This window comes from Haliotis rufescens, unplaced genomic scaffold, assembly GCF_023055435.1.
Source record: "Haliotis rufescens isolate VD_foot unplaced genomic scaffold, xgHalRufe1.0.p SCAF_1, whole genome shotgun sequence".
In the NCBI taxonomy this organism is placed as follows: Eukaryota; Metazoa; Mollusca; class Gastropoda; order Lepetellida; family Haliotidae; genus Haliotis; species Haliotis rufescens.
In genome coordinates this window covers 56,548,547-56,571,544 of record NW_025963779.1, presented here as the reverse complement: position 1 = coordinate 56,571,544, position 22,998 = coordinate 56,548,547, and the positions used below count along the sequence as shown (strand labels likewise).

General features: G+C 37.8%; 1 protein-coding gene across 2 annotated transcripts in view; it reads left to right on the top strand.

The window, feature by feature from the left end:
* Positions 1–22,998, top strand: part of LOC124131523 (multiple PDZ domain protein-like) — a 78,274-nt gene that overhangs the window by 35,645 nt on the left and 19,631 nt on the right. For both annotated transcript variants that reach the window (XM_046494821.2, XM_046494822.2), the window contains exons 2-3: positions 12,561–13,359; positions 22,678–22,814. In XM_046494821.2, coding sequence (XP_046350777.2) covers positions 12,561–13,359; positions 22,678–22,814 — 936 coding nt within the window. The remainder of the gene's footprint in view (positions 1–12,560; positions 13,360–22,677; positions 22,815–22,998) is intronic.

Here is a 22,998-nt window from a genome sequence, read left to right as displayed (position 1 = left end):
TGCTAAAGGGTGAACATCTATGACCTGTGTCACTTTTCCCCCTTAAGCTGACATGCCATGAGATAAACAACCTACTCACTCTTTTATTGAAAGTCTGGACAAGCCCAGCAAGAGAGAAATGATTGGTGTGTCCTGAGCGCTGTATACCACTTGGTATCACATATGTATGATGAAGGGGAGACTATGCCCTTTGATGAAATCTATCTGTTCAGAATTATCATCATTACTGATAAAATTCTTAACCTTGATAACATTTGACTTGTATTTTATCAGGAAGGTTTTCATGTTCTTGAATGAGTTTGCAGACTATGTGGTTTTGCTGAGACAAGCACCTGTTGGAATTTCATTTGAATAGTTTGCTTTTAAAGGAATAATTCAAATGCAGGCTCAGAATCAAATTGAGAGCACTGCATCACTTCTTAGATACAGTACACTTGGGAGAAAAACCACAGGGATTTATCTAGGTTTTCCTGCTAAGTGCTTCTGGCAGGCAAGGTCCAGTAACACTGGAGAAAAACTAAAGGGATTATCTTGGGTTTTCTAGCAATTAGGTGCCTGTTCAGGCAAATTGGGGGAAAAGCATGGTTTTGTTCACACTTGGATATTTTTAAAAGACCCTTTTTTCAGAGAAAATTTAAAGTTCAAAGAGTTCAGTTTCATTTGCTTTTATAAGAACTTTTGTAGCCTCAGACATTTTATATTTTCATAAGTGAGGCGGCACAAGTAGCAAAGTCATCTAAGGTGCTGTAATCACTCTGCATAGCTAAGTACCTTAGGTGTGCCAGATGCCTGTGGACGTGGGTTCGATTATGATAATGTTTCTAGTTTTGTCAGTATCATGACCTTGCTCTTGGTTGTGCCCAATGTGGTAAATGTCTTGTACATGCATTACTTCAGGCTTTCCTCCTACACAAAACTGAAATACTGTACAAAGCATTTTTTAAGAGGCTGAAATGCACATTCACCTGTGCAGATTCTGAGGCAGAAAGGGACTCCCAACACTCCATATCTTTTTAAGGGTCTACTAAAGTAGGGATTGTTTGGTCTCAATGTGTGACCTGGATGATTTGTATGTTAAATCCACACCTGACAGACAGCTGCGATACATCCATGCTTTCGGAATATTGCTGACTATGGCCTAATAACACACTCACTCACTCACTCACTCACTCACTCACTCACTCACTCACTCACTGTGCCACTCATGAAAATGAAATATTGTTTTATAACTTGATACAACAAATTTGGTGGCTGTACTAAGTGGATAAGACAATAGCGTGTTCTTTCCATTCACTGATAGTATTGTGGAAACGAGTATCTCAGTTGATCTGAACATCATCCATGACCAATATTGGAGGGATATGTTATCATTGAAGAGTTGCTCCAAGCTACTTGCTACAGATAAGTAGAAAATGAAGCTGTTGTAACATTTGAAAATGTCATGGTTGTTTCAATCTGCATTATGGAAGCTTTTAACGGTCGGAGCACTTAAACACAGCAGAGGCATAGAGAGGATAATTCCATCATATACACCACTCCTCTAACGCATGATAAGCTAATGTAAGCAAGCTTCCCAAGGATGAATTATTTGCTGTTCTACCCTCTCAGCAGATAGTGAAGCAGGAGGAGTCCGGATCCACCTGACAGGGCAAGCCATGCTTCACACTCTCCCAGCCAATCTCTCATGCTAACTTACCCCAATCAATATACAGGCCATGCTGTAATTTCAATAGTTCATTCAATTTCAGGAAGTATTGAATTCCATATTATGGTATTATAGCACATTATTGATATTCTTTGGCAGAAATTACCTCTTGGGTTAATGTGGTGTCCTCTCTCCATGCATTTCAGGTCTGTCTGAAGGCTGTTATCTTTCAGTCAGACAAATGTGAAACAATCATGGTGAATGTGATTTATTTTAAGTGTTTTCACATCTTACACTTTATGTACAGAACTCTTGTTTGATGTTTTTTATGTATGATGAAGCAGCCATATGCAAATGCTTTACGTTTTTTGTCAGAAATTGACTGACACTGCAGTTATATTTTGAAACCATGGTTGTGCTTGCACATATCAGTGATATCAAGTATCGCTCCTCTATAGCCCAGGAAATTGGTTTTAGACATTAAGATCAATGGTGAATGGCATTCTTAAGGTTACCCGAAGACAATTAGATATTGTTTAATTCAATCAGCATTTGCTGTAGTTCAGTGTCATCCTTGGGGCAGGCTGTATTTCATTTTCACAAAAACAGTTCAGTTCTAATATTGTACATGTAGTTGGTATGTGATTTGAATACTTGTGGAAGACAAGTAATGACAATCTTATGATAACAGTTGTAGATCCCAGTGGCCTACCTTTAATGAATGGCATATGCTATATCAATACTACATTGAATTCTAACTTGGGACATGATGCTGTATATGCTGTCTATTGGGAATGCTTTTGAAATACTTGTCACTGATTTTGTAGGTCAAATTCACTCTTAATGTCATATACTCATACACTCCAACATATCGATCTTATGCTAAAATTGAAATCTGTAGTCGAATGAAATTTGGTTCATCTCTACATCAGAGTACTGAAGTTGTACGATTCCGAGTGCTCTGGAATTGTCAATTATAAGGTAGTTCAGTCTTCCTGTTCCACACCTACCCCTTGTGTTGGTGTGACATGTTTGTAAAAACTCAAGAGGAATTATAGATATTTTTGTTATTTAAGTAACAAGAAGAGTAGGACTTTCACGTTTTAGGTCATGTGATGATTTTCAGACCATACGTTTTGTCAGAAGTTGGTTCTTCATAATGTTTGTGAGAGCCAAGGTACTTTAAGTTTTGATTGAAGTTGAAGTATGCATGTATTTCCCCAAATGGAAGATAATCAGACTGAAAATACATGTTGTACTTAATGATTTCTATTACTAGCATATCTAGAGAGTTGAAGGGAAGCTAGCATCTGTTTGTGCAAGTAACAGCTGCCAGCCCTTTTCTAGTTCTATCAACGTTTGATTTGAGTTCCCCATTGTAACATTTCATATCATCCATCATTCACACAATGTGACATGCAAATGTTTATTCGCTACTGGGTAATCCTTTTTTCAAATATGACATGATGCATTCCCATGTGTGCTGCAAATATGTGTTTGAAAGTGTACATGTGTGTGTGCATATCTCTTTACGATTTCTGAAAATTCTGATATTCAATGTTCTTTATTTCAATTTTCATCCTGCCACTAAATATTTTTCATCTACACTTCAGCTGTCTTAGTAGTAAACCATTGAAAAAACTGCCAATGTTATGACTATGATGTATCTGCAATGGCTTCGTATTTCCCTGGGTACAAGCTTAACAATTGCAACAGGGCTTCAGTACCCATATATTAAGGTTGCATTGTTTTACAGCACTTAGTAGACAAGTATGAAAATGTTGCTGCGAGCATGATGCAAGACTCATAATTTGCCTGCTTGGGAAAACAACTTGTAATTTTTGTGATGACAAATATCCATACAATTACTAGCAAGGAAAAGAACTACTAGATAAGGATCATCATTTGCCTGACGTTGAAGTCTACCGTTTACCTGGCATTCAAATTACACAGACTGTTGGCTGTTCAGGATACCAATGATGATGTGCGAAGTTTTTATGTGATCTACTGGAGTAAGTCACAGCTCTTTTACCACTCAGAATAGAGAAAGGAAGCATTGTTTTACATGAGTAGTAGACGGAGAGAAGCAATGTCTCCTGTCAGTAAATACATTTAGGCTTTCACCTGAGGAAGTAATCTTGTTTACACATGGCAAAGGTTATCATAGCATCTCCCAGGAATTGCTAAAAAAAATGAAATGTAGTTTTACCTGATGTTTTACTTTGTTTTTCTTGATTCCTGTGATTAATGTCTACTTTATATCTTGGTGTGTGTCCTCTATGGTAATCATTTAGAAACATACCTTTGATGGAAAGTTATGGCTTCTGAGATGGAATCTATTGGGTTTCACTTTGGTGATTCAGATTATGATTTTGGGATCATAACTTCAGATAGAATATGTAGTTGCCTGGTACCTTAGAAATTGCAGAACAGGTTGATAGAATGTTTATCAAGATTCTTTGAGGACATAATTTTTATTGACAATGTTTTTGAGTTTACTTATAGGCTTTCAGGATTATTTAATGCATAGCTACCAGCTAGGCTATACAGTCAAAATAGTTTTGTGATATTCATGTATTCTATTGGCTCCCCAAAATTACTAACATGGAAACAAGTGAACAAGCCATAGGCACACTCCAGGAAGCAGTGAGTGTCTTAATGCTCATTATCAGTACATATGATTAAATGTGGCCATCTGATTTACGACTCAATATCATGTAAAAGCCCGGTCTGGAAACACACTTGACCTCCCAGCTAACTGAGTGGCATCACTTATTCACTACATCATTTTAATCATCATACTTGTTGAACTGAATCAACATGGATCTTGATGTTGACACCGATATCAGTGATGTCATTTGATTGTGATGTCTTGGTAACTGATGATGTCACAATGGTCTGCAAAGCATTGTGATGCGATTTCATTGTCATCGCTTGATCTCACCCAATTGATGGGTGATAAATATCCATATGTGTGCTTTCAGAGGCCATGATCAGTAAAATCCTGTGTGCAAGTTTGGCTTTCAGTCATACATCATTTGTATACGGTGCCAATCTCATTAAAATCAGATCTTAGTTCTCGCTACCGCGAAACAGAGATCTGAAGACATCCCATTACGGGTCACGTCAGACCGACCTTGCACGAACTTTTACCGACCAATGGAATGACCAATCAGAAGGCAGCTTTCTCGTGCTTTACGGCACAAATTTCAAATTGGCGACTACGCTTCGAGACATATTTTGACAAATTCTCGATTACAAATTTGAAACCTGAACAAAAAAACATTCTGGAATGGCTAATAGATGGTCTAGATTGTAAGGATTCAGTTGTTAAGCCCGTAACTATCGTTCATAATACCCGATGTTAAAGTTTTCGAGATTGCATGATTAGAAATCACATTCCGACTGTCACTTTCATAATCTGGTAAGCGACACACTGATTGGTCGGACGAAAGGTCGTTCTGATGTGACCCCTAATGGGATGTCTTCAGATCTTTGTTTAGCGGTAGCGAGAACTAAGGTCAGATTTCTATACGGTGCAAAAGATGTAGTATGTATATATCAAGTACAGAATTGTACTTTCAGTATTTTGTAGATTGTGAATAGATTCAAATACTATATGGTTATTGTTATTTTTAATGTTTATGAAAAACTATTGTGATTTTGTAATAATGTGAATCATAACTAGAACTTCAGAAAATCAATTCAGGTTTCAATATGAAATCAATTTGATATGAACACACGCATGTATCACGTTTGAGAAGTTTTATTTATTATGAAAAGGATATTATTATCATTGTGAATCTTGATACATCTACTACAATACATTCATATTTTTGACACAAGACCACAATGCATGTGACGAAGTATCTCATCTATGTACTTCCAGTACAGCAAATGGAATCTATTGATGTATTCTGCACAAGCAGCACAAATCTATGTAGAAGCTGTTAGTGCAGGTTACACTTGGGATTTTAATAAAAGTAGCTGCAGTGAAAGTGTAGAAAATATGTAAGGAGATTGTCGCAACATATCGATTGTATTGTGGCACCTATTGTGGAGCTCCATATTGCCATACCTTGCATACTATAGCATAGGCACATAGGTGAAGGTTACAATGAATATATACAAATATTTTAGCTGCTCAGGAGCTACCAACATTTTGCTTATTCTTTTTAATGGCAGAATATAATTCTGGCCTCAAGTAGTGGTTGCATGCTGCAGGAGTTTTTAAAAAGGCCCAAGTCCTCTCACTACGTTTTAAAAAGTTATAGCCTAAAAATAATTTTGTGACCTTGTTACGAAGTCCGCTTCTGTCATATATTGAAAGTCTAGTTGACACACATCTAAGTATTAAAAGACACATGCTGTTATTGCTGTTTGTTTGAGAATCTGTAGAATATCTGCCATACTTTTCCCAAAATGTCATGTCTTTCACTTCATTAAACCTCAAAATATCAAATGAATAGCCTCTACAAAAGTAGAATATGGTTGATGCTAGTACAAGCCAAAACAATGTCGTTTGTAGAGAATATGTTGAATAATTGAGTGATGAAGTAGAACCTTATGTGAAATGTTTTGTTAAAATTGATCCTTCAGTGTTATCTAATCGATTTGGATTCAGTATAGTATGAGGGAAAAAGTATGGTTTAATGCTGTTTTGAGTTTTAGATCTATTTAAGTTATAATATATTACCATATCAGCTCACTGTATTATAAACCCTAAAGTGAGCACAGATATTGTGCTGTAGTCGTGCGCCATGACTGTGGAATTTATAAGATATATTTATTTATCTTTTACTTAACATGATGTAGAAGACTTTCTCCTTGTGGTTTAAACATCCACCACAGCAGAAATTAGTCATACAATGTTAGATAAGGGTAATTATAAATGAAATGTGTCAGTTTTAAATTATATAATCTCTTATCGTTTAACAGTGTGTCTTAAAAACAAAAAGAAGCTAAACTTATCCCTCCGACCACCAAATGAGCTCCACAGAGTTACCCTGCCTTCCGGGCGGGGTAAAATGACATCATCACAATTTACATAATGCTTGCGACACTGTCCTTTCTTCAATGTGGGAAGAGGGGGCGTCTGATGGTGTCAAGTCTTGTGAATACAGAGGATTTTCAATGAGTTCTAAGCTACAGTCATGCATTGCAGCCATGGCGACAGCAGATTTGTGTAGAGGTACATTGTCCTGGTGGAGCAACACTCCTTTACAGTGAGTTTAGCCTTGATATTCTCATGCAGTTGCCTAAGCAGATTAGCATGATATTGGCCATTAATGGCATGACCTTTTGGCAGGTAGTCCACGGTAGGATGCCCTTGGAATTCCAGAAAACCAAAGCTGACTTTGCCTAGTTTTTGAAGAGGAAGTGGAGATGTTAGGTGTTTCCACTGCTTTGACTGTTGTTTTGTTTTTAGTCGATAGTGGTGAATCTAAGGCTCATCCATGGTTACAAATATCTCAACAAGATCAGCTGGGTCTGCTTCAAAACAACATAAATTCTCAAGAGATTTTATAAATCTGGAGCGTTTCTGATCAAGTATCTGAAGCCTCGGAACTCAGATTGCAGAAACCTTTGTCATGCTCAGTTTATTCCTTAGATTGTCCTCAGCTCTACTGTATTGACATTGTGACATTTGTGACTTAGAGCAAGAGCTACTTCTGTTTTTGCATGTAATGCAAACACTTTACTTGACACAATACACATTGGACCCTGACAGTTAGTTTATGACAGATGAGTTGGTGGAGTGACATACCATGTCAGCATAGTGTTAAGAACCTCATTAAGAAATGGTCATAGGGAGAGGTAGCACAAGTTTTTTTTTTATTTCAAAACATCAATGCCAAAACAGCATAGGGAGTAGAAGGCAAAATACTGATGAAAATGATATGTATGGATGACTGAAATTCAGTGATGACATAAGGTGTCCGCAAAAAGGGTAAGCATGTCCTGCTTTGTCGGTACCGCCTGCGACTTACACAATTCTCTTAAGTGTTTGTCTGTTGCCTAAAGCTGCATGCAGCAATACCCATGCCATATGATGGTGGCTTGTAAACAATCTAGTGATCAGTATCATGGGCAATGATCCACAACATCGTGGTACGATGCCACATGGTCATCCAAGTCTTCAATGTTGACCGCCCAGTCCATAAAAGTAAGTGCCAGAGAGTAAGGAGGAATGAAAACTGCCTGTGAAGGTCATATTGGACAGCATTGCGAGTCATGATGACAAGCACCATGTCATAATCAGAAAATTCCTCTGAACGTATACCATAAAACTTGACCAGGATTTTGATAGTGAAAGCTTGATTGAAATGCTTACAGTAGCTGTAAAGCAAAATGTGTTGTTTTGCAAAATAATTTCCACTTGAGAAGTAATCAAGCCTTTACTTTCATCCAGCTGTCCCAGATATCAGCTTGATTTAATGCTTCACCACTTTAAGAAGTAATCCACAGTTGATTTTTGGTTGACCGTATTATACGTATAGAAGCACATCTGTCTTCACCAGCTCTCACAGTGATAACCCATGTGTTATGGAAGCATGTTGATTATGGCATAGCTAGCTTTAGTTTACAGAGCAGAGGAGACACAACATCACTCTTTGTGCATGGAAATTGTAGATATAAATTCAAGGATACTATGAAGTTCTGAAATGCTAAGGAAAGGGGATATTCAGGGATTGCACAATTAAGTCAGTTGATATTGTGTATACGCAAATGTAGTTCATCTCCACAGGGCTAATAGAATCAGACATTCTTGACATATGTGAGTAAGTGAGTATGGTTTTGTGCTGCTTTTAGCAATATTCCAGCAATATCACTGCAGTGAACACCAGAAATGAGCTTCACACATTGTACCCATGTGGGGTATTGAACCCGGATCTTTGGTGTTACGATCGAATACTTTCACCACAAGGCTACCCCACTGCCCCTTTGTGAATTAGATTACATGTATATCATCCGGATAATATCAATCTTTTGCCAAGGACATGATGACCTATACCATGCTTTTCACTTTATAGGCATTTTTGATGACTATATAAGTGCTTTTCACCTCAAATTTGCAAGTCACTAAAGTGACCTTAACAGGAATAGTTATGATTATTCCTCAGCATACAAGATGTTTTCCCACAAACTAATAATGGACCTGATAATCATTCTGGTCATAGGTTTAATGGTGAGTCAGCCAGGTCCCTGGATATACAGTTATGTTTTGTGCAGGCTTAATATCATATTTCTTCTGACATTTTGTTAACAGAGATCTAGGTGCACATAATATGTATGTGTGATATATATCTTGCACCAAAAATAAGTGAATCATTACTTATGGTCAAATGTATTTCGAGCTTGGAGCTTATTATAGGATTGGCTGCTGGATGGACGAAAATAAAGATTGATAAATATCACATTTCTTTCTTAATCTTTCGTTGACGTTAGATGCTAGGGAAAATATGTCCTAATAAGTTGAATTTATAACATTGTAAGATTGTACGATTTAATGACATTTTAATTTGTTTTAAAATATCAGTTGAATAGAAAACAAATTTGTGATATAGCACAGTTTGAATTTCTGTGGTTTAGAGTTGATTATCGAAATGTTTTCTCATGGATATGTTGTTTGTTCACTGATCACTGATCATTAATCAAGAATTCCGCGCCAGAGAAAAATGAGTCTCAATTATCTGCAGAAACAGATACCATAGGGCGTAAAAAACAAAATAGTGATGAAAATTATATGAATGGGTAATTGAACATCAGTGATGACACCAGGTGCTCATTAAAAAATAACCATATCCTGCTTTACTGGTAGCAACCGCCATTCAAAGTAAGTCTTTGTTTGTTGTCAATTGCCACAGCCAGCGATACTCCTGCAATACTATGGCAGCCTGTAAACCATTGTGTCTGGACTAGACAGTACAGTGAATGAGCCTTTGATAAGTACAAGAAACACATACAGGGCTGTTCAATAGCCAGGCATCCTGTCCAATATCTTATTTCATTTCATATCATACTTGTTGAATAGTTGGCTTAGAGCTTCCTAGTCAATTATTTGTGGCCCCTGGGGTCATTATTATGACATGATTTCCAGCTTGGCAGTAATGCCAGAGATTGATGTGTAATGATTGGCTTTAGCTTAGGCTTTAGTTCATATTAATCGAAAATTGTGAGATGGAGAAGACATTAAGTTCCTAATTGTATTGTTGATGCAGTCTGCTTACATAATCTAGGTTGGAGTTCATTGTATGATTCCGACAATATCATAAGCATGCGGATAGTGATAATACCAGATGTTTGTGAAAAGTTGAGCATAGCATGCCCCATCAGTGGCACCTATCACAAACACTTGCAAAGGCATGTGAATTGTGCATCTGAAAAAAAACAACCAAGAAAATATGTGGTTTAAGTCAAAGTAGAGAATTGCATCTGACATAATTTTTGTCACTGGTGCATCAAATTTTGAAATGTCCACCACATGTCTACCATAAATCTTTTTGAAAGCTTTACTGAGGCCTTGAATGTTATTACCTTCTTCAAACAACTTTTGAGCAAGAGCTGTATGACACTCTCTGAAATCTTCATAGAAAGAGTATGCTTTTTGTACCTAAGAAGTTGTGAAGTGTCAACACTAAAGGCTGGAGCCTCTTGCATATTGCTCGACGTAAAGGGAAAGTTGACAGTTGGAAAGTTGAAGTCATCCCTCTTGTCATAGTCATAAGGCTTTAATTAAAGTAAGAGTTCTTCTCTCTAAAGAAAAAAACAAACAAAATTATCATCTTTTTGATACTTCTGTTACCATGGTTACTTAAAAGATTGCTTTTTACTTTTTTTTATGAGTAACTGAGAGATAATAGTTGCCTCACAAAGTACATTCTATTTGAATTCTGAACATGACTTCACAAAGTAGTGTTTATGAAACCTGCACTGATGATGATGACAGGCATTCATTACAAGTTGCATTCTTGTGCGTCATTCCTGCTTAGAGTCTTTAACAAACTTTCAGTTAATGTGTCTGTTTTCTGCAACTGATGTCTGAAAATAAAGTCCTTCAAGGAACACATTGATATTCTTCTAATTGAGGGAACTGATAGATTCAGGAGGCACAAAAGCAGACAATGGGGATAAAATTATTTTCTGAGTATGACAGAATTGTCACCTAGCAACTGACTTGCCATTTACACATATAGTTAGGAACATATTCCATATTTAACTAATGTCCTCGATTGAAATCATGAAGTTGATTCCAGAGCTATTTTCAACATAAAATGAGTATTGTATTAAAGGCTATTTCTGTACATCAGGAACTGCAGGGTGGAACAGAAGTTGGATTAAAGTTATTTAAGACCAGCTCGTGATAAAATCAACTGCCATTATGCTGTGTACAGTGCACATGGGGGACGCCATATGGTTAAGGTCTTGGTAACAGTATACTGCTGTGATGGGTTGTAGCGGATACACAGACAGGGAAGACGGACACAGATAGCAAAACTTGTTTTGGATGTCTCGGTTCCCACAAACTGTTTTTCATCTGCTAGACACAAAGGAGCTCTGGCACCTGGGGACAATAGGGGAGATACACAGGAATTGATTACTTCAATCATATCAACACATCCATTAATTTTCAAAGCTACCCTTCAAACATTGCTTCTAACTAATTCATTCATTGTTTCACCAAGAATGCATACATGTTAAGTTGTTAACACTTTGCACAGAGTGAACATTCTTGAAAATGCATATGAAAATTAAAATACTTTTAGAACATATAAAGATTACAATATATCAAGAATACTCAATGTTTGAGAACATGGTCCGAAGATATTCTAGGACATTTACATCAAATCCTGATTGTAAGTTTAAGAATGGTTATGACTATAGCATTGTATGGGGTGCATATGAAGAATGTATTTATGATATGTTCATGAGCATATAGCATTTCATTTGGAATATGATACTTTGCATGTTCTATAGATACTGTTAATCAAAGATACTAAGATGCACTATTTGAATGATATGTATATTTGCTATTAAATCACTAAATAGTTTCTGTAGAATTGCCCACTGATTTATATATGTTCCTATCAACTGGGTTACTAGTATATCTGTTATATCTCCCAACTTCCGCCTCCTTATGAGAACCATGAGGAAGTGCCTACTGCTGCCAACATTGCTCAAATGTCAGAGGTCAAGGTCATGCTGCCTAAATGTCACTAGCAGATGAGGCCATGGGAAAACAAAGTCAATGAATACATATTGAGGAATTAGATCAACTTAAATTGTGAAGAAATAGATAAAAATATTAAATGCTATATATGATGTTCTTGTAGAGAAAAAACTTGTTTCTGTTTAGGTTTAGTGAACTCTACATAATTGTTTTTTACATACACAGAACTGCAGTTGTGTTCATGTTAATAAACATATTGTATATTGTTTCATAAAAGGAATTATTATTTAACAAATGTTATATTTGGGATAACACTTTCTTGGTTAAGAACAAAATCTAGTACTTAATGGGTTGAGTCCCATCTGGGATTCAAACCCACACTTTCAGAGTGAGGCACCTAATTGCCAGCACACAAAGTCAGCCATTTAACCCACTCAGCTACCGAGGCTTCCACAATAATGGAAATCCGACAAATGGTAGTCTAGATCACTTACTTTGTGTACCCCTCTGACATATGAACACTTGCTAAAAGGCATTGTGTGTTCATAATTATTATTTAATAAAACAGAAATTGAGATGTATGGATGAAATATTCAGGAAATGCTGTTTTGTCACTTTTAAGACCTAGTCACACATGTGTGTCGAAAATTGTAACTTGATACAAACAAACTTTTTCTGGAATAAATATTCAACTGATTATTCTGTTAAATCATTAAAGATTAAGAATATTGAATGATTTTTCAGGGTACTGATGTGCAATGCAATTCGATCAGGACGTGTTGTGATGACTATCCGACGCCGCAGAAAGAGGCCTGCACCTCCCCCTCCTCTGCCGATTAGACACACACCCTCTCTCCAGGACATGCCCTCAAAACCTACAGGTGTGACTGGCCCCTACTCTCATGGAATCTCCCAGTCTTTCACCTGCCTCCCTACAGAGTGTAGTAGTGACAATGGTGGATATGCTAATGGTGGTATACTTCTCAACAGCAATCTGTGTACCTCAAACAATGAGCTTAGCATCTCCTCAGACGACGTCTTTGCTGATTCCTCAACTCCAGATGATAAAATAATTTATGTGAATTTACCTCAAAGTAGATATCTAAATGGTAGGCTGAACCACAACATTCGGAGGCCTGCTGCATCTGTTGATAATGTTGATTGTTATGATGGCTGTGGACAGAGGACTCAAAGCACATCTGCTGTTGAAGATGTGGTTAATTGGTCTGCTGATCCAAGAGCAAAAGGACATATGACCAATGGGCATGAAATCATGGACCTTCAGCGCCAAAGTTCCACATCTACCCTGGTGCCAGACAGTAGTATGTATGGTGGCAGCACAGACTCTCTGATCATGCCACAGTACCAACAGCGCCAACATAATGGCAATGTGACACCAATCAGACGATTGGTGGAACGTAACCTTCTGAAGAACTCCGGACTATACAACCGATCTGACTGTGCATCACCCTCCTCAGGGAGCCTCTGTAGCTGCAACTCTGAAGGTGGCAGTAACAAGTCTTCCCCTTCATCAGTGGGCAAGGTGAGCAGCATTACTTGTTTTTGTAGGCTACAATAATCGAAAGGCATCGCAATCATGATAAGTTTCCTGACACAGTTTCTTCACAAACCAAGCTGACGTATTCACATTTTTTCCGTTTTTCCAATTTACCATCAGGGGTACCTGGCCTGGAAACCTGCAGAGGAGGGACATCCTTAAGTCAACAATATAAATAAATTCTGGACTTATTTTATTTTAGCCAGCTTCTCTCCGAAAATGCAAGGGCCATCCCTTAACTTTGCGGTGTTTTGTTTGTTGTTTAACGGGGGGGGGGGGGGGGGGGGGTAGCCTAGTAGTTAAAGCATTCGCACATCATGCTGAAGGGCCTTGTTTGATTACCCACATGGGTACAATGTGTGAAACTGATTCCTCGCCAGATACTGCTGGCGTAAAGTCCAACTTAGTCACTCACTCACTTGTTGTTTAATACCGCACTCAGCAATATTCCAGCCATACGATGTCAGTCTGTAAATAAGCGAGCCTGGACCAGACAATCCAGTAATTAACATCACAAGCTTTGATCTACAGTGATCTACACAACTGGGATACAATGACATGCATCAACCAAGTCGACAAGCCTGATCACCCGAGATCCTAGGATGCATGGTGGTTATTGATATTGTGTAATATTCAGTAAAGTGACATAGAGAAATGTATTAACATCTAAATAAGGGGCATCAGGAAGCAGGACATATATATTGTTTATTGCTGTGACATTTTGGTTAATCACCACCATTCTGCTGAAGCAGATAAGGGAGTTTTCAACTGGGCAGTTTATCTTGTAGAAAAGGCTGTAAAAAATGCCTTGATGAATTGAGTGCTGGTTGATGCCTGACATGCCATTCTTGGAACAAGATTATATGGGGCTGGTGATGTGGGACCTGGGTTACTTCAGCTGGCAGGAAACATGTCAGAATTTTGCAGAAAATTATTCCTGTATGTCAACTGTCATTAGTGCAGCCAAACAACCACTGCTGAAATCCAGAATGTGGGGAAGGACCGGCCTAATTGCCATTCAGACTTAGGCACTCCATGGTGGAGCTGAATTAAGGCCTGTGAAGTGATACATGGATAGGCATGATTAACAAGAAAAAAGCTGACAGTGTCATGCTGACACTATGGTTCACATACTGAAGGTGAAGCAATGTATGTCCTCAGAGAAATTTGAAAAAGTACATTTGGTGAAACTTATCATGTTGAAGCAAGCTGAATTATTTTTTGTCCTTTGAATGTGTCAAGACATGATGATTGATACCTTACAGAAGCAGATGTGTTCAGCATAAGACAAAGTGTACATGGCAAAGTGTTTAACTAAAAAAAAATCATCATACATTTTAGGATCTCGTGAATGATTATGTCTCCCCCAGAATGGAGGGAGACATTGTTTTTGGCACGGTTCCCGTCGGCGTCGACGTCGGCGTTCCCACCGTTTCCGGACCATAACTCAGAAACCGTTTAATATTTTTTCGCAAAACTTTGTATACACATTAACCCAACACTGAAGTGGTGCCTTTTGCTATTTAGAGATTTTTGACATTTTTATTTTTTCTCGTTTCCATGGAGATAACTTGAACATAGACTCTGAATGGGGGTAAGCTTGGTTTCCGGACCATAACTCGGAAACCGTTTAATATTTTTTCGCGAAACTTTGTATACACATTAACCCAGCACTGAAGTGGTGCCTTTTGCTATTTAGAGATTTTTGACATTTTTATTTTTTCTCGTTTCCATGGAGATACGTTGAACATAGACTCTGAATGGGGGTAAGCTTGGTTTCCGGACCATAACTCGGAAACCGTTTAATATTTTTTCGCGAAACTTTGTATACACATTAACCCAGCACTGAAGTGGTGCCTTTTGCTATTTAGAGATTTTTGACATTTTTATTTTTTCTCGCTTCCATGGAGATAAGTTGAACATAGGCTCTGAATGGGGGTAAGCTTTGTTTCCTGACCATAACTCGGAAACCGTTTAATATTTTTTCGCGAAACTTTGTATACACATTAACCCAGCACTGAAGTGGTGCCTTTTGCTATTTAGAGATTTTTGACATTTTTATTTTTTCTCGTTTCCATGGAGATAAGTTGGACATAGGCTCTGAATGTGGGTAAGCTTGGTTTCCGGACCATAACTCGGAAACCGTTTAATATTTTTTCGCGAAACTTTGTATACACATTAACCCAGCACTGAAGTGGTGCCTTTTGCTATTTAGAGATTTTTGACATTTTTATTTTTTCTCGTTTCCATGGAGATAAGTTGAACATAGGCTCTGAATGGGGGTAAGCTTTGTTTCCTGACCATAACTCAGAAACCGTTTAATATTTTTTCGCGAAACTTTGTATACACATTAACCCAGCACTAAAGTGGTGCCTTTTGCTATTTAGAGATTTTTGACATTTTTATTTTTCTCGTTTCCATGGAGATAACTTGAACATAGACTCTGAATGGGGATAAGCTTGGTTTCCTGACCACAACTCAAAAACTGTTCAATATTATTTCATGAAGTTGTAACATATTAACCAAGTCCTGAAGTGGTGCTTCTTGCTATTTAGAAGTTTTTCACATTTTAATTTTTCTTGTTTATGGAGACAAGTTTAACTCAGACTCTGTATTGGGATGGGCTTTGTTCCAGAACTAAACTCAACACCCCTTCAATATTTCTGTGTCTTTTGCTTATAATGAAATTTAAGAATTTGATCTTTTCAATATTATTGAATTCAAAGCAATTCTAGAATTAAAATATTGTGATTTTTTTTTTGTGGGAATGAACAGATGGGGTTTAACGTGAAGTAAACGAATGAATGGGGGTTAGGGGAGTGGGGGGAGACATATGTTTTTACGAGTAAAAACACTTTCTAGTTGTTATCTGAGATAGACACAACATATTTCCTTTGTAGCTTTAACTTATAGGAAGAGTCAATGTGAAGATTTTTGTCATGATCCATAGTTGTGTTTAAGGTAACACTGAGGTTTCAGATATTCACAAGGTATCCCACATAGTGTGGAACCAGCTGCATCAAAACAAGCATGGTATCAGTTGCAGGGTCTGATTGGTTTCTGTCCGGTTGTAGCTCACCTGGACAAAATATCTCTTCGCCAGTAAGGTTTGACGGACACTCTTAGGCCACTGACGATTGGGACACAAGATGGAGAGGCTTTTAGGTTGCGAGAGGTTTTATTTCCGAACAACACGAGGCGAGTACAAAAAAATGAGCGCGAGAAGAGCGAAGACAAGGGAGGTAACTCGGGAGTCTTCCGTACCGCTAATAACCAGCCAACACTATTGGCGCTTCCTCAATGCATCCTTGTGACCTTGTGTCTTGGCTCATTGTCCATACAACTACATTTATGAAATTTCATATGGACAAGTATTATTTTGGGTGAATTGCGCATGAAGGGATATAAATTTGTTTAATTAGCTTGAACACTTTAAAAACATTATTTTGCTACTTTGATAAAATTCCAAAAGCCGAATATGCTTCTCATTAACCATGCCTCGGAGACTTTTTGTTGTTGGCATTATATATACGGTGAGGATTTCAGTGATGCAGGTGAGCTACTAGGTCCTTTTTTCTAAATTATGGAGTTTGAGACATGTCAATATTTATCCTGTGCTATATAAATTTGAAAAAACAAAACAAACTTATAATCTTCTTTACTAAAGTGAACATAACCATAACAGGTATTTTGTAATCACAATTTGTTGAAAGCACACAGGCTCATGACCATTAGTGGTTTCAAGTTTGCTTGAGGCAGCAGTTAACAGTATAGCCCCAGATAGCTGAATCGGTGTTGATGACATATTTAATTTAGAAATTAGGTCAAAAGGTTGCAGTGGTTTCCATTTCCTGCCAAATTCAAAGTTTCTTAGCAATGTTAGGAATGACTTGAGATTCAGGGGGTAGTGCATATGAAGTGAGTAAATGAGTTGTGACTCTTGTACAGCAGAGTCAGCAATACTTAACCATATCACCATGATCACAGTGTCCTGTAAACAATCAAATCTGGACCGGACATACCAGTGGTTGGAAGCAAGGGCAATGATCCACACCATTGGGGAAAAGATGACACAGAATTATCCAGGTCACAAATTGTGAATAACCGATCCTTATTGCAGTCCCCCCCTACAAAAAGCAGGGAAAACTAGGCCCTGAAATTCCCAAGGGAAACAGAACATGAACAAAGAAGTATATGTAACTCTTTCTTTTCGAAACAGATTGAAAATATATTGTTTACAGCCTTGTTTTTCCTTAAGCAGGATGCCAGTAAATTTTGAGCCATTGTGTATTTACTCACATGTTATCGTTCACATTAGGTATTGATACATTTATTCTGTTTTTTTGCTTATTCAAATTATTTTTACTCATTTGGGTCCAATCCTTTTAGGTATTTTTGCACCAATGAGGAGGCATTTTATAGATATGTTTCTGCTTAAGATGCTGTTTCAGGTGACTTCTAATTTGTATTTGTGCTGTCCCAAGTGTGTAACGTGTCACATAATTACCAATAAGCAAGACATAGCGCCTTTTTTGTTCATTGTTCACTGCTGTGAGGTTCATGTGTATGCGATACCTGCATTCAATCAATAAGAGACAGATCTGTAAAGAAATACACATATGTATGGCGAAAAAGATATATTGGCGAATTAAGTAGAGTGTCGTTCTACAATTGATGTTTGTTTTCTAAAAACATACTTGAATTTCTACGGAAGCAAGTCAAAATTATTTCTGTAATGATCTATTTTGCACATTTTTCACAAATACACAACTTATATGGAGTTGTTACTGTCACTTTGTCAAGTACACAGCCAATCTGCAGTTCTCACTGTCAGTTTGTAAAGTACACAACTTATGTAAATTCTCACTGTCACTTTGTGAAGTACATAACTTATGTGGAGTTCTCACTGTCACTTTGTGAAGTACACAGCTTATGTGGAGTTCTCATTGTCACTTTGTGAAGTACACAGCTTATGTGTAGTTCTCACTGTCACTTTGTCAAGTACACAGCTTATGTGGAGTTCTAACCGTCACTTTGTCAAGTACACAACTTATGTAGAGTTCTCACTGTCACTTTGTCAAGTACACAACTTATGTAGAGTTCTCACTGTCACTTTGTCAAGTACACAGCTTATGTAGAGTTCTCACTGTCACTTTGTCAAGTACACAACTTATGTGGAGTTCTCACTGTCACTTTGTCAAGTACACAACTTATGTGGAGTTCTCACTGTCAATTTGTCAAGTACACAACTTATGTGAAGTTCTCACTCACTTTGTGAAGTACGCAGCTTATGTGAAGTTCTCACTGTCACTTTGTCAAGTACACAACTTATGTGGAGTTCTCACTCACTTTGTCAAGTACACAACGTATGTGGAGTTCTCACTCACTTTGTGAAGTACGCAGCTTATGTGGAGTTCTCACTGTCACTTTGTCAAGTACACATCTTATGTGGAGTTCTCACTCACTTTGTCAAGTACACAACGTATGTGGAGTTCTCACTGTCACTTTGTCAAGTACACAACTTATGTGGAGTTCTCACTGTCACTTTGTCAAGTACACATCTTATGTGGAGTTCTCACTGTCACTTTGTCAAGTACACAGCTTATGTGGAGTTCTCACTCACTTTGTCAAGTACACAACTTATGTGGAGTTGTCACTTTGTCAAGTACACAGCTTATGTGGAGTTCTCACTCACTTTGTCAGGTACACAACTTATGTGGAGTTCTCACTGTCACTTTGTCAAGTACAAAACGTATGTGGAGTTCTCACTGTCACTTTGTGAAGTTCACATCTTATCTGGAGTTCTCACTGTCAATTTGTGAAATACACAGTTTATGTGGAGTTGTCACTCACTTTGTGAAGTACATAACTTATGTGGAGTTCTCACTGTCACTTTGTGAAGTACACAGTTTATGTGGAGTTCTCACTGTCACTTTGTGAAGTACACAGCTCATGTGGAGTTCTCACTCACTTTATGAAGTACACAGTTTTTGTGGAGTTCTCACTCACTTTGTGAAGTACACAGCTTATGTGGAGTTCTCACTCACTTTGTGAAGTACACAGCTTATGTGGAGTTCTCACTCACTTTGTGAAGTACACAGCTTATGTGGAGTTCTCACTCACTCTGTGAAGTACACAGTTTTTGTGGAGTTCTCACTCACTTTGTGAAGTACACAGCTTATGTGGAGTTCTCACTCACTCTGTGAAGTACACAGCTTATGTGGAGTTCTCACTCACTTGTGAAGTACACTGTTTGATTTCTGTCTCCATGTATTTTCATGATCATACACCTGATGACCAGTTGCCAGGATAAAGAACACTGCAATACCATTAGGCTCATCCAATCATGTGTAAAATGCCTTTCTGTGTATTTCTCCATTATTAGGGCTGTGAACTTCTCATGTGCTTCTATCATTGTTATGCATCATTGACTAAATGTGTAATTCAATGGCTTCTAGACGACTGAATTAACATGTGATAACAGCAACCGCATCTCCTTATTCACCATGTTCACAGGGGATTATTTATCAGTTAACACACGAGCTGTCCAAAGGGTGATTATAAAGTCCATGATATAAAGATATCAAATATTGTATTTATTTGATGATACAGTTTTTATCATTGCAAATATAGAAATGTCTTTTTCCCTTGATTTTCTAGTGTACACTGTTAATTGATTCTCACTTTATTAATGATTTCCTTTACACCTTGCATCAAACAAATTACCTCCATGTTCATACAACATCACTGATTAAATGCTGTGAAGTTCACACTCTGTTAACCTTGATATCGATATTAACTATTTGTTCCATGCAGTGACATTATTGGCACTAAGGTCGAATGCTGGCACATGGCTTAATGCAAACCTTAGGCTAATACTAGCTCTTCATTTGTCTCTATGTTTTAAACTGACCCTCTGTCTCAACTATATTCTTATAGTGGCTCTCTGTCTCAACTATGTTCTTATACTGGCTCTGTTTGTCTCAACTATGTTCTAATACTGGCTCTCTGTTTGTCTTAACAAATGTTCTAATACTGGCTCTCTGTTTGTCTCAACAATGTTCTAATACTGGCTCTCTGTTTGTCTCAACTACGTTCTAATACTGGCTCTCTATTTGTCTCAACTATGTTCTAATACTGGCCCTCTGTCTCAAATATGTTCTAATACTGGCTCTCTGTTTGTCTTAACTATATGTTCTAATACTGGCTCTCTGTCTCAACTATGTTCCAATACTGGCTCTGTTTGTCTCAACTATGTTCTAATACTGGCTCTCTGTTTGTCAACTTCTTTTTTATGAAGAACACAATGTTTCGCAGTATATACTTACTCCTTCATGAGGTGAATAAATGCTATGAAGCAGAGAACATATATATGTACCTGAAAGAACAACAAAAGTAAAAAGAAAGTAATACTTTTGTTGTTCTTACAGGTACATGTATATGTTCTCTGCTTCATAGCATTTATTCACCTGATGAAGGAGTAAGCATAAACTCTGAAATGTCGTGTTCCTCATAATAAAGAAGTTGACATCCATAAATTCTCTTCCTGATGATTAGGCGGATTAAGAGTTTGATCTGATTGATTGTGCCTGACTTTACCCTTCATGACACTTACCACTGTTTTTCCTGGCCCAGATTTTGGCAAAAACAAGACTCACTCACTCACTCACTCACTCACTCACTCACTCACTCACTCACTCACTCACTCACTCACTCACTCACTCACTCACTCACTCACTCACTCACTCACTCACTCACTCACTCACTCACTCACTCACTCACTCACTCACTCACTCACTCACTCACTCACTCACTCACTCACTCACTCACTCACTCACTCACTCACTCACTCACTCACTCACTCACTCACTCACTCACTCACTCACTCACTCACTCACTCACTCACTCACTCACTCACTCACTCACTCACTCACTCACTCACTCACTCACTCACTCACTCACTCACTCACTCACTCACTCACTCACTCACTCACTCACTCACTCACTCACTCACTCACTCACTCACTCACTCACTCACTCACTCACTCACTCACTCACTCACTCACTCACTCCACGAATAAGTGAAATGGATAAGACCAGTAAATGGGTTCATGCTTTAAACAAAGTAATTTGTACCATCTCATGAAGTGAATTCAATATGAGACAAATTAGTTACATTTTCTTGGATCATAAAGTATGATGCATCGTAAACATATGCTCTATCTGTAACATATGTGTCTCCACCAGGCATGTGACTTTGTTCAAAATATGCCTCTGTGTTCACCCAGCAGTGAATAGAGACCCGTAAGGATGAGGCTGTTAACCTTCTAGTGCCTCACAGGCAGCTTAGCTTGTATGATCCCCAGGGAGTTGAGAATGAAAATTGCCTGCTCACTGATCCATTGATAGGGTGAAAATGTAGCACTTTGAGCATGCTTTTGGGTGTGGATTTGGTGCGTTATAAATATGCACATTATCATTATTATTATTATTATTATTATTTGATTTTCAAACAGTTGCATCTGTTATTAAAACTGTTTTATGCCAGATATGACTCACCCCTGAGTAATTAAACGTATGTAATGTGGTGGTAGTGACTCAGTACCGCAGAGTGTGTTGGAAACATCTGTACATTTGTATGTAATAGATTACACAATGCTGTAGCCCCACAGCACTTGGGCAGCACTTGTAAAGAAAGCCACAACAAATTGACTTTTTTGTCCAAGTTTGTGTGTCAAATAGCAAGTTTCTTTTCCCCATTTTTTGTTTGTGAAAAGACAAATCCTACATAGGAATTGAAATAAACTCAATGAAATCTCCATTTAGATTCATGTATTATGTAATTATTGATTAGACTTTACTTAAATAATCACAACCCATGGTTCACATGATTCATAGAGCTTGGAGACAACTATGGAAGGGTGGCTCTCTCTTCATTTGGTGGATCAGCTTGTGACCTATGTTATGTCTATGTTTGTTATGGCTGCTTGAACAATAAGTGCCTATTTTCTCCAAGGGCAATCAAAAATTACATGACCAATTACATTGATATGCATTGAAGGAGTATAGCCCATAGAGGATCTCCTTTAGGAAGAGTGTACTCTTTTGAAGGGCATTACGTGCATAACCCCATTTGTTATTTTACATAAAGCAGGGATTTCAGAAGCATCATGTGTCTCTGACATCTGCAAATATTCTATACATAAGTGCACGTTCTGCGTGTCACACTTCTCAGATATGTTTGATCAAGAACATCTGTATGTATAAAAGTCAGCAAATATCATGAAGAACTGCATGTTTCAGCGTCGCCTCATTGCCAAGTTACACCTCTTGAAGGATGGGAATGGTCTGGGCATCCACATTGCTGGTGGTAAAGGGTCCAAGAAAGGAGACATTGGCATCTTCGTGGCAGGGATCACAGAGTCTGGCGCTGCTCACAGGTGGGTACAGTTGCTGGGACATTTTGGCGCTTTCTCACTGACAGGTGTACAATTGGGATATGGTGATACATATGTTTATTAATGTTTCTGATATTGCTTCCAACAACAGCAGCTATAAATGTGTATGATGATGTTTTATTGTGATGATGAAGATGGTGATAAAGTATTGTTGATGAAGTTTATG